The sequence below is a fragment of the Miniopterus schreibersii genome (assembly GCF_964146895.1).
Source record: "Miniopterus schreibersii genome assembly, chromosome: 14".
NCBI lineage: Eukaryota > Metazoa > Chordata > Mammalia > Chiroptera > Miniopteridae > Miniopterus > Miniopterus schreibersii.
Genome location: NC_138114.1, coordinates 37,089,330 through 37,103,070, shown reverse-complemented (window position 1 = coordinate 37,103,070; position 13,741 = coordinate 37,089,330). Strand labels below are relative to the sequence as shown.

The 13,741-nt window shown below is 34.3% G+C and overlaps 1 protein-coding gene across 13 annotated transcripts in view; it reads right to left on the bottom strand.

The window, feature by feature from the left end:
• Nucleotides 1–13,741, bottom strand: part of LCOR (ligand dependent nuclear receptor corepressor) — a 100,112-nt gene that overhangs the window by 44,329 nt on the left and 42,042 nt on the right. For 12 of the 13 annotated variants that reach the window (XM_081157537.1, XM_081157543.1, XM_081157541.1 and 9 more), the window contains 2 exons: nt 7,030–7,095; nt 6,614–6,693 (listed from right to left, as the gene is read on the bottom strand). Coding sequence is in view for 5 of the 13 variants with exons in the window: in XM_081157534.1 (XP_081013660.1) it covers nt 6,614–6,693; nt 7,030–7,095 (146 nt within the window). In the remaining 8 variants the exon portion in view is untranslated. Of the gene's footprint in view, nt 1–6,613; nt 6,694–7,029; nt 7,096–13,741 lie in introns of those variants that run through there. The other variant, XM_081157542.1, reaches the window with a different exon arrangement.

Sequence of the window (13,741 nt, the reverse complement as noted above, 5' to 3'; positions counted from 1 at the left end):
GAAACCTTTTTGCTCCATGTAAATTACTGCTTTTTACATTAACAAAATATGAATTGTCCTCAACGCAATTTTTACTGTATGTTGTTATCTTTAATTTGTTAAGCAAGCCATCAAGTTCAAGAATAAGAAAATAACAAAGGTTGAAGCCTGAATACACATCAAGAATTAAATATGGTATTAAAAATGCACAACAAATCGACCACGAATGACTCATCAGTATATCTGACTCATCAGTATATCTAACTGCTATTACTGTTCATGGAAATAAAGCCTAGAGTTTAAGTGGCAAGTGACTCCTACTACCATTATACTTAATTTGCCAGTATCTATCATCAGCATTTGCTGTTATAGTTTTTCTTCCATTATACATGTACAAGTTATTATAAACATTAAAAGACAAATACAAGTCACCCCCACACCCAAAAGCAATGGTTTCTTACATCCTTCCAGAGGTTGGAAATTAAAAGTTTGTACTATCTCAATTCTCATTCACAACCCAATCTCAATCAGAAGACTTCCTGAATTTCTATCTGCTCCCCATAATTACTGTGGATGTCCATAGATGCCCAAGACCATTATAAACACAAGGATATCCAACTGCATGTTTGAGGCAACAGTATTATAGAGCCTGGCTTAGGGTAATCTTGCCTTTTTCTAAACTCCTACAGCACTTTTTACTGCTCTGACAGCACTGGTTTTATAACCCTTATTATATTTACTTATATATGTATGTATTTCTTACCTCCTCCACTAGAGTGTAAATTTTTTGAAAATAGCATCTGTGGCTAAAATTTCTTTTTAATCACTCAAAGTATTTCAACCACAGTGGCTGCCACTTTTGACATACTACTAACAGTGAAATACATAGTTACTGATTTTAACTTTAGAAATAAGGAACTGAAGAAATTTTTTTAAAGAAAAAATATAAGGAACAAACAAGCAAAGACTTAATTTTGTTAAGATGTTCAATACTAATGTAACCCCTATCAAAATCCCAATGGCACTTTTTTGCAGATATTAAAAAAAATAATCCATGCTAAAATTCATATGGAATTTCAAGGGACCTCAAAGAGCTAAAACAATATTGAAAAAGTAAACAAAGCTGGAGATACCACACTTCCTAATTATAAAACTACAGTAATCAAAACAATATGATACCTGCATAAAGACAGACACATAGAATAAAAAATAGAGAGCCCAGAAATAAATCCCCACATAAATGGTCAAATGATTTTTGACAAGGGTGCCAAGGCCATCAATGAGGGGGAAGACATTCTTTTCAACAAATGGTGCTGGGAAAACTGAGTATCAATATGCATAAGCATGAAGTTAGATTTTTACTTATACCATATATAAAAATCAACTCAAAATGGATGAAAGACCTAAAACTATAAAACCCTTAGAAGAAAACACAGGGGGTGGCGGGGGGGGGGGAGGGGGGGGAGAATTACAGTGGATTTGACACCAAAAGAACATGCAACAAAATTAAAAATAAACTGGCCTTGGCCAGTGTGTGTTTGTTTCTGTCTGTCTGTCTGTCTCTCCATCTCTCTCTCTCTCTCCCCCTTCTCCTCTCTCTAAGAACATCAATAAGCACCCTGGCCGGTGTGACTCGGTTGGGCGTTGTCCCATATACTGAAAAGTTGCCAGTTCGATTCCTAATCAGGGCACATGCCTAGGTTGCAGCTAGATCCTTAGTAGGGGGCGTGAAAGAGGCAGCCAATTGATGTTACCCTCTCACATGGATATTTCTCTTTCTCTCTCTCTCCTTCTCCATTCCTCTCTCTAAAAATAATATCAATGAAAAATTAAAAAATTAAAAATCAGTAAGCATGTCCTCGGGTGAGGATTAAAAAATTGATAAAACTGGAAATTTTTTTGAAAAGCTTCTGTGCATAAAAGAACACAATCAACAGAATGACGTTTGTGTGTCTCTCTCCCTCTCTCTGAAATCAGTAATAAAAAAAAAAAGATAAGGAGCCAACCTGAAAGGTCTCTCAACAGCCAAATCTAGGACAATTTCAACTAAAAAAATAAACAATAATTGTAATGAATTATAGTCCATAGAATGAAATAAGCGTCCATGAGTCTATACTGGTAGGTAAACAAATAAATACATAAATGGAGAAGAGAAAGTTCTTCCTTATAATAGAATTGCAACTAATAAAGACAGAAGAAATAATAGAAATAAAAAATCATCATTAATCATCATTACCACAGCAGTAAGTTTTTCAAGCAAGATTCATCGGATGCTAAAATTACTGTATGATGGATGAGAACCTAGTAAGATGACAAAAAGATATTTACAAAATCTCAAAGTACCTCTCCACAAGATACCTATTAAGTAGAATGGGAAAAACAGAAACCTTACACCAGGAAAAACTGGCAAGACACCATCTTAACTAAGTGATCAAAGTAAACATCAACCATATGCTTCCTAATATGGTGCACTAAGGATGACACAACATCAATTCTGTGGATTTCTTGCCAAAAATGCATAACTTGAATTTAATAATGAGAAATCATCAGACAAACCTAAATTGAGGGGCATTCTACAAATCATTTTGCCAGTATTCCTCAAAAGTGCCAACATTATGAAAGGCAAAGAAAAACAGAACCATTCCAAACTAAAGGAGATTAAGGAGACATGACCACTAAATACAAAGTGCGAGCTAGATTAGGTCCTGGATCAGAAAAGTGACATTTGCTGGGATATTGGTGAATATCAAAAGGTTTGCAGATTAGGTAATAGTATTGCATCAATGTTCATTTCCTTATTTTTATAATTGTACTCTGTTTACATAAGATATTAACATTTGGGGAATCTAAGTAAAGGGTATACAGAAATTAGTTTTACAACTGTTCTGTAAGTCTAAAATTATTTTGTAAAAAGCTAGGAAAAGTATAAAGGCCCATTAGTAAACATGTAAGCACTCAAAACAGTTAGCTATTAATATTATAATTCTCCAGTATATTAAGCCTCCTGATATTTTTGTTCCTCATTTAGTAAATATTTTAATGAGTGACTACTACATGCTCAACAAACAGAAAAGGAAGGAAAGAAGCAAGCAAGCAGTCAGGCAGGCAGGCAGTCAAGTATTCACTTACTAAGAGATTCCTAGCACAGATGAATGTCCATTTCAAATAAACTCATGTCCATTTACACTCTTATTCTCTCCTTCTTTCAAACTGAGTAATTCCAAGTTCTACTTAATACTTGCTCTCCACTTTCCATATTCCTGTTCCTAGCTTTGTTATCGAAATGCATGTATTCTAAAAACATGGATCAAATCCCAGCTATATGACTTTGCCCATAACTTAAGTCTCTCTGACCCTTTCTATTTCTTTCTTTATAACACTGGGATGCCTTTAACCAACTTTATAGGGTTGTTGTGAGAATCAAATGGGAACAAATGCAAGTAAGAGGCACATAGTAGATGCTCAAAAAAATGTTACCTTTCCCTTACAAGTTATACATTTGACCCTTGAACAACACAGGGGGTTAGGGGTACCAACCCACTGGCAGAGTAAAAGATCTGCCATGTATAACTTTCAACTCCCCCAAAACTTAAGGTGTCCTTTGGTATCTGCAAGGGACTGGTTTTTGGAACCTCCCTGGCCCCTACAATGAGTATCAAAATCCACAGATGTTTAAGTCCTCTATATAAAATGGTGTAGATCAAGGCATATAGTCAGTAGACACCCAACCACAGATCAAAAACACTATAGGTACTTGCTGAAAAAAATACACGTATAAGTAGACTCATGTAATTCAAACCCATGTGGTTCAAGGATCAACTGTATTTTCTAACTACTGTAGGATCCTGAAGTACAGATCATCAATTGTGTTACTAATCTCTAGGTGAATCCCTGGTTCTAAGAAGTTACTTTGTATTTTTCACCTCCATATTTTAAAAAATAAACCTAGTATATTTATTTTTATCCATTTTAACAGCTTCGGTATCCACTAAAAATCCAAATAACTAAAAAAATGAATAACTTCCCCCCTCTTTCCCAAATATCAGACAACTATTTCTAACAGCTTTTCCAAACATTATCTAGATTTTCTCATCATGCCAACCTCAAACGAGATCCCAAAATCATGCTCTGCTGCCACCTATTGGCTGTTACCATACTCTCCAGATATTTCCTTCTGTTTTTAGAATCCTAAGCCAGCCTTAAAGTGCAAGCCTCAACACAGTGGACTCCAGTCCTTCTCTGATGAGATGCTCCAAGTGCCTGCAAAGAGTTCTAGCACAATCACTTTAAATTAACACAACTGAAGATATATACTTGACAATTTACATTTTTTAGGCTCTTTCTTTTCCTATTTTCCATTATAAATGTTATGGCTGGCTCTGAAAAAAATAAACACGAAGTATAGGTAGTGAAGTGTCTAATGGAGAAAAACAGCTTTCCCAGAACTAAATGTGCTGTAAAATAGAAATATTCTTTCTAATTAGAAAACCAACTAAAAATTGTAGAACTATAAACAGTAAGAAGAGTTGTTTTAAATGCTACCTGATTCCATGCCTTGCTATTTATGTATTTTCATCTGAAAATATTCATACAATATTTTACCCTCATATAGCAATGGAAAACTCAATCACATTACAGGAATGTACTGTACTCAACTACCGAACATAGAAGGGCTTTCTGCCTAATACTACCCTGAAAAAAAGGTAACTAATAGTTGCTCCTTCTATTCTACCAAAACACTTATTAAATGACTTAATAAATGGTCACAACATGCCAACACAAACACACACACAACAGAGTTTTTTATTATTATTTTATTATCACTATTTTTAATCCTCACCCAAGGAATTTTTTCCATTGCTTTTTCAGAGAGAGTGGAAGAGAGAGAGAAATGGAGAGAGAGAGATTGACTGACTCCTGCACGCACCCCAACCAGGGCTGGGGATCAAGCCTGCAACCGAGGTTATGTGCCCTTGACCAGAATCAAACACGAGACCCTTCAGTCTTCAGGCTGACACTCTAACCACTGAGTCAAACTGGCTAGGGAACAACAGAGTTTTAAATGATGAACAGAGTTTAAAATGACGAACTTCAATTTTATTGGCGGTTGCTTAATTTTCTGGTCTCTCTTTTTCAAAAACCACACTAAATTTTGTAACATTTTCCTCATTAATTCAATGAAAACAGCCCACCATGACTAGATACAACTTTTTCATGTAGTAAGCAGGAAAGATGCTACAAAAGAAGAACAGTAAGAAGTTCTTAAACTTGTTTTCAGTTTTTAATGCAACTTGCCAACAAAGGTAAATGGTGATACAATAGCTACATGCAAAGGTACAAAGAAGCATACAACATGGTTCACAGCCTTCAGAGGTTGACAATGTAGTCAGTAATACAAGATTCAAACACAGAAAAGGATGGACGAAATAATACTGAGTATTAAATGACAAACAATTGATATAGATAATATTTACTACAACAGTATGAAGGGTTGAAACAGCAATAAGAGCAAAGGTATGCCATTTATAGGAAAGGAGGGGCTCAAGCAACAGTAAAAGCAAGGGAATTCAAGCTATTGAGAATAATGGGAATGCAATGCTGTAGTCCAAATAGTAAAAGCATGTTGTTTAATACAAATGATCAGACAAGGTTAACTAAAAGAAAAATATATAGAAACTAGTAGGACAGCATTAGAAAGAGAAATAGACTGAACTGTGGAGGGTACTGAGTCACTGAGCGTTAGGCTAATGAATTCAGAAGACAATGAGAAAGTCACTGGAGACTCAGTATAGGGTAACATTCCCACACTATGGAGGGGTGAGGGTCAGGGGGAAGGAGTTTAACCCTGTAGCAGTGTTTAACAGACTGAAGAAAACTGAGAGACCAATCATGTTACTCCAGTAGTTCAGAAATAATGCTTAAGGTTTGAAAAAGAATGAAATTCAGTCTGAGGGAACAACAGATAGGAACCTGGTCAATGACTTAAAAAGTTAGACAAGTACAAGGCAGAGGAAGGAATTCAAAATGTTTCCAAAACTTTAAAACTGGGAACAGAAGTACCACAAAAAGAAACATAAGACAGAAAACCATTAATAAATTTTTCCAACAACTGAAATGTTTCTAAACCAAAATTCTATTTGTTTTTATTTAACACAAAGCAATAAAAAAACACAAACCCAAAGGTATAGCCAATTTCTACAACTGAATACAAACAGCATTCATACTCAAATATTATGAAGAAACATCTCATACTAAAGCATAAACCAGTCTATCATAAATCTACACAAATTACTTGATCGAGATCCATACTGCTGTTCCTTTTGTCCAAATGACTCCCATTACTTGAATTACCATACATTTCATATTTAAAATAAACAATGGTTTGAGATCCAGTTAATTATTCTGCCTAAGGAACTATATGAATAAAAGCTAATGCACATTGGAATATAGATTTCTCAATAGGCTAATCAACAGACTAGAAATACTAAATTGCAAATGAGTTACTATCAAATCCTTATAGATTCAAACCTTTCTTTTCCTACAAGTCTCCAACAAAGTAATCAAATTTTGAAAAAAAAAAACCCCAAAACTATGAAATACCACACTAGACAAGTTTCATGAGTTTCTTGGTTACCTTTACTTTATCTCTTCTCAAGCAACAGAATAGACAATTTTCATCAAAAGTCCAATCAGAAATGCTTTCAGGTTCACAGTCTGCAAAAATAGTAGGAATAACAAATTAATAGTCACAAATGAGGATTTTTCAGAAAACAAATGAGAATGTCAAAAATACTATTTTCACAACAAAAAACATCCTTACTTAGTGGTAGACAGGTTCCTGTTTGTGTTAAAAATCTTAATAACTTCACCAGTTAATATATCTTATTCATACACATATTTATTTGCATTATCAACTAAACAAAAAGATGCTTACATGGATATAGCTTTAACTCACATAAACTGTGAATAAAAAGGAGACAGAGGCTTAAATCACCAAGGTATCACTGTCACCAGGATGATTTTTAAGTACCAAAAAAAGATTTTGAATACCTTTAAATAAACTGAGATCTTTTAAAAATGCAGGTCCAAACAGCCCTTCAAGAATACTTTCAAACCCTGAAAGGATGAAAAAAAATCCATTAATATAAAATTCCCTATGGTAATTTAATATTAATCTGTTACATGAAAAAATGGTGCTTTCCTCCAGTTCTCAAGGATCCCCAGATTATTATTGAAGAGATGCTAAGGCAAGACTGTCAGTGACAAATCTAAAAAAAAGGCTTTGCATTTTTGTCAATGATTAACATTCAATACAAATTCAGAACACATTCAAGAACAATACAAAACAATGCTAGAAAAAATGAAGGAATGGAAACTCATGGGTTCTCTTATCACCTTCCCAAATCCCAAATAATCTCTTTACATAAATATTCAAACTCCATTTTAAAAGGCGCCTTTGCCAATAAGTCAAACTGCTTCAAGATTTCCACAACATTCCAGATTAATCAAAATAGCATGTTTCTAAATATCAACTAAGACAACAGATTTTCAAGCTAATAGTTTTTTGAGGAAGGAAAATCCTTACTGAGAATATCTATATGGCTATAGAAAAAAGTCATTACATAATATTTTAACAGAAAAACACCTTTGTGATTATTTCACATTGCCACAATTAACTACTTACTGGTTCTTTTCTAAAGTTAGAACCCGCTAATTATACATACAAAAATATGAGAGCCCTTGCAGGTGTGGCTAAGTGGTTTGAGTGTTAGCCTATGCACCAAAAGGGGGGGAGATGGGGGAGGGAAGGAGGGAAGGAGGGAGAGGGAGAGGGAGAGGAAACTATACATAGGTAGCATTTCCTTACCAGAAATTCAATCACCATAAAAGGTTTGGAAGGCAATGGGTCAGATAAGATGGTCCCTGGAAACAGTGTTTTATCTGGCTATAAGAAGAACATTGTAATTTTAGGGATTTCTTTGTCCTTAGTATTAAGCCATAATTTAATAGAGTAATCTCTAGAGTTTGTGTTATCTACATTGTAGTTAGAGTTGATTTTTCTACACTATTTTCTAGATTCTAAACTTCTCACTTATTATTAAGGAGCAATTGTTTTTCAATTCTCCTTAGTTCTTCCCATCAAAGTTATTCCAAGAATATTAGCAAGATCAAACTACCCATTCAGAAAATGGGCGGTATCTATGCCTGTTCATTATTTCCCTACTATAATTTAAACATTTTCTACTAAATTACTATGGCCTTTCTTCCCCACACTAGGAAGGAGAAAGGGTCGCACTGGCGGTTTTGAGGGTGGGGAGGTGGTGGTGTGTAAGAGAATGAGAAGGAATTGCTAGATATTGTCTACCTCTGCAAACTAGATATTCTCAACAAAAGCCTTAAAAAAAAAAAAATCCCACAGGCTACCTCCAACTCTAAAGCCCTCCTACACCACCCCCCAAAGGAATTGATTTTACAAATATTTTAATATCTTTAAAGTATCAAGTACACAGTGCAAATAGCTAAAGGAGATTATACAGGTAGCTCTTATCCTGAAGAGCAAATCTAATACGCTTTCATCTGGGTTTATAAGAACTTATAACAAATTCCAAACTTGTATGCTAAGCATAAATTGAAAGGGAAAATGTAAATACAGCAAGAAATAATACTAGGAAACAAACAAATATAAACTAAAAAGCTTTGGAAGATAAAATTTTAAAAATTACAAAGGATAATGGAACCTGAAAGAGTAAGAAAATAGAATAAAAACTCCATCAATAACACACACACACAGTAACAAAAACCAAATCACAGAACAAAAAGCAGTGAAAGGAAAAGACCAAAATGAAACAAGAAAAAAATCTGGTAATAAATGTGAAGATTTAACCACAACTAATTTTTATCAAAATACTAACTGTAAACAAGTCACTCTTCTTTTGCACATATCTGCAATAATACATTAAACTTCACAAGTATTATTGATTTGACACTGTAAAACCATATTTTCTACCCTCTGTTAACTGAATTTAATGCCACTCAGTTTTATTAATATTAAATATTGAATTTAGCAGTTGCATAGCAACAAGGACTGTCTCATGTGCCATGCTTGACATTAACAAAAGGCAAATAAGGGAAGAACAAATTATTCAAAATTTATACCATGATCTCATAGAAAAGCCATGAAGATCAATAACAAAATGCCATGGAAAATTAAATAAATACTGAAAAAGACAGCCAGGTCATTATGTTCAATCACTAGGGCTTAAAAAGCACTTTTATGTAATATATTACATATAAAGAAATATTAATAATTTTACTGGACATGACCACTTTCCAAGAATTACTATCCAACATTACAACTGGTTTCAGCTGGTTTCCAGATTCTTCCTCACTGCAGCCTTCAATGTGTCTTCAGACTGTATTCCCAAAGCACTGCTTTAACAATGCTACCATTGTTCAGAAAAATTAAACAGTTTAAAAAACAAATCCCAAATTCCTAAATTCAGCAATCAAAGCAGCTTATAATTTGACCCCAACCTACTGTTAAAGAGCAGCATTATTTCATAGAACCTTCCTGCTCATTCTCACAGCTCCAGTCAGGTTAGTGTTCTAATGTATTCAGTTATCATTTCTACCTCCTAATATTTTCTCAAGCTTCTGCATCTCATCTCTGCCCAAATAAATTATCTTAAGTCACTCTTCAATTTGTTAAAAAATACATATTCGCTTATTCAACATATAATAACTGAGAGCCTGCCTTCCAACCAGGGACAGTGGATAGCACTGAGTAGGCAGTGGCAAGCAGACATGGTGCCTGCCCTCATGGAGCTTTGGTTTCCTGTTTTATCCTGCTCAGAATTCACATATCATTTTCCCCTTTTAAATAAATGTCAGCTGCCTTATGTTTTCTGTCATGTGCAAAGCACTGTCTATGTAAGTATTCTGTAAAATAAAATTTGTTATAGGCTTTCTAAACCCGATTTTTTTTTTCATGTTTCTATATTCTCTCAAGGAGATTTAATGCTCCAGAAAGGATGGGAAACTTCCTGTTTCCCACAATGTGTCTCTTTTAGTAGGACTCTACACGCCTGATACTCAGCTTCTGATTTAATCGTAAAGCTCTCAAAAACAAAAGATAGAAGACTAGAATTTCTCACAATTTCCCTCTTCAATCTAAATCACAATCTCTTTTCCATTTCTATCTAAAGGGGGAAAGGCAGGTCATGAAAAGTAACAGGATAGGAACATATCAAATACAGAGCTAACTAAGGTAAGCAATACAGCCTGTACTTTTGAAATGAAGAAAAATGTTATGGAATAAAAAAAATGGTTCCTGGGTCTTAGGAACCTCTCCTCTGAGATAACCAGGTCAACAATTTGAGACACAAAGAGGTACTTAAGAAAAACTAGAAGCATATCAGAAAGTCACCAATTTTTATATCAAGGTCCCTTGGATATCTTGTAAAACTTGATGCCTGGAATAAAAGAGCTCAATTTTCAACTGAGTATTATTATTTTATAAAACATCAGTTCAAAGGTGCCTGCTGGTAACAATCACCAACTAATGTCCTAATAAACAAAGAAGGCACTATCTCAAGTTCTCTGCTTAAAACTCAAGGGTGTATTACTTTCCGAAATCACACTGAACTCCAAGTGAGCCCCAGAGTGAAAGTAATTAAAAAGCACCAGATTTTATAATCTTTTATATTCTACCCAAGGTAATATAAGGTAACTAATCACTCTTCATTAATGTTCCAGCTATCTCAGTGTGTCAAACAACTAAAGAAATCTGGATGGATGAACATCTACAGGTAATGAACAAAAGCCAGGCTTCTCTTCTCAAGGAGATTTAATACTCCAGATAATCCATCCCACTACTGGACAACTACATTCCTTGAGAGTTCCTCATCCCTCTCTGAGCATCTGTTCCTGGACAATGCACTTTGAGCCCATTTGCTGGCCCACTTATCACCCTCAGAATAATGCAACACAAGAAATGATTGGGGAAAAAACCGACCAGATATACTGAAGAGAAACAATAATTTAATTATAACTAATGGCCCAAACTGAAACAGAATTAGTGAAGAAGAAAAATACTAGAACTAGAACTTGAAGAAAAACTCTACCAGGGAGGAATAGCATTTTTTTTTTTTTTTAAAAAAGAGCAATCTGCTCTGAAAAAGAGAGTGAGAAATATGTTTGAGGGGGAAAAAGAAAAACAAAACTGCCAAAACAACCAAACAGAGGTACTGAGTAGGAAAATATACAACCAATTAGTGATTTAGAAAACCAACTTAAAGAAATGTCTTCATAATATATATTGAATATGAGGACACAGAAATCACGAGAAAACCATTAGAGATGAAGAAGTTGCCAGGACATTCAATATCTGTAAAACAGGATTTCCAGAACAAGAAAAGGCAAAAGGCAACACATAAAAATGAAAGAAACTTAAATTTTAAAAAAATGGATGGGCCCAGCTGGGTGTGACTCAGCGGATGAGCATCAGTCTAGGATCCGGGGGATCGTTGTTTGATTCTGGGCGGGGGCGTGCAGGAGGCAGCCAATCAATGACGAATTTCTCATCATTGATGTTTCTATCTCTCCCTCTCCCTTTCTCTCTCTGAAGTCAACAAAGATATATTTGAGGGGGGGAAATGGGTGGGAGGAGAAGGAAAAAGTAAAATAAAACTTCCTAATTTGAATAGTGTCTTGAGTCTTCATTATCTAATGGCCTCTGGGAAGTACCGATGCAGGATACTTGGGGGGAAAGCACATACATATAGAACTGTCCTGGTAAAATAACTCAATTTCAAGAATAAAAGTTTAAGCCCGGCCGGGCGTGGCTCAGCGGTTGAGCATCGACCTAGGATCGAGGCTATCAGGGTTCGATTCCTGGTCAGGGCACATGCCCGGGTTGTGGGCTCGATCCCCAGTTGGGGGTGTGCAGGAGGCAGCTGATCAATGACTCTCTCATCATTGATGTTCTATCTCTCTCCCTCTCCTTTCCTCTCTCAGGAAAAAAAAAAAAAAAAGAATAAAAGTTTAAAAGCTCCAAAAGAGGGAAATTTTTACTTAATTTTACTTGGAATAAAGAAAAGAGATTTATACTGCCAGTTATTTCATCAGTAAAAGAAAATGCCAAAAGCCAATGGAGCTATGTTTACAAAATTCTGAGGGTTTAAAAAAAAAAAATCACAAAACTTTTTGTAGGCAATTTATTTCTTGATTTTCAAAATCGATGGTATATGGTGGTTGATAGTACTTTTACTTTTAATTGTGGTAAAATACACATAATATAAAACATATCATTTTAAGTGCACCATTAAATAAACTATAGGGTATCCCAAAAAATATACACATAATTATAAAGGCAGTGTTGATTAAAATACATTTCATTTTCAAAATTCAGCTATCAGCTGTTGAAGTGTGTACACATTTTTGAAGGGACACCCTGTATTTACACTGTATACACTGTACCATCTCCAGAACTTTCTTCATTTTGCAGAATTGAAACTCTATACCCATTAGACAATAATTCTCTCTATTCTCCCCGGACACCTAGCCCTGCCAACCACAGTTCTACTTCTCATCTCTGTGAAAGTGACTGCTCTAAGTACCTCTTAAGTAGAATCATACAGTATTTGTCATTTGGTGACTGGATTTCACTTAGCAAAATGTCCTCAAGGTTTATCCATGCTGTAGCATGTGAAAGGATATCCTTCCTTTTTAAGGCTGAATAATATTCCTTTGATGCATACATCCTATTTTGTTTCTCCATTCATCCACTGATGGACATTTGTGTTGCTTCCCACCTGGCTATTGTAAATAATGCTGCTATAAATCCCTTATCTTTTGATACTCAAACTAACCCGAGAACCAGACCTCTATCTAAATCTCTTATTTTTTAAATCTCCTTTACCTATAGTTATAGTCTTCATTTTGGTAATATTACTTGTGTGTTTTTATCCCTTGATCAATCTTGCCAGTTTGTTTTCTAAGGTTTTATTTTTCCCCACAAAAATCCACTTATGAATTTTCTTCTCTATCATATCTTTGTTTTCCGGTTCATTAATTTTCACACTAAGTTTCATTATCTTTATATTCTCTTTGGATTAATTCTGTTATTCTTTTTTCTAAGTTATGATAGCTTAAGTTCATTTATTTCTTCTTTTATTTTTAACAAAGAATGAAGTATAGGAAAGATTAAAGAGAACTAACTTTTAATTATTTTATATTAAGAAGTAATCTAGGATAAGTAAAATGTAATATATGCAAATAATGGAATATTATTACAATATAAAAGACCAAACTTGAAAACATTATGCTAAATGAAAAAGGTCAGAAATAAAAGACCACATAGTACATGATTCCATTTATAGAAAATATCCAGAAAAGACAAATCTATAGAGACAGAAAGTAGATTAGTAGGTTTCCTAGGGCTCAGAGTAAAAAGAGGAATGATTACAAATGGACACATTTCTTTTTGAGGTGATGGAAATATCCTAAAATTAGATTTTGGTGATGGTTGCACAACTCTGTAAATATGTGGATTGTAAGATATGTAAATTATTTCTCAATAAGACTGTTAACAAAATAATCTATGCATATTTGGTAAATATTTGTAATGTTTTAAGAAAATTTGGCTTATTAGAGAGTTAGCCTTGTATTCTAATTTAAAATATAGAGTTTAATAGCTGATTTAGACTTGTGGTTTTAGGCTGAAGACTTATTAAGTTTGCATACTATATTAGAATATTTATAC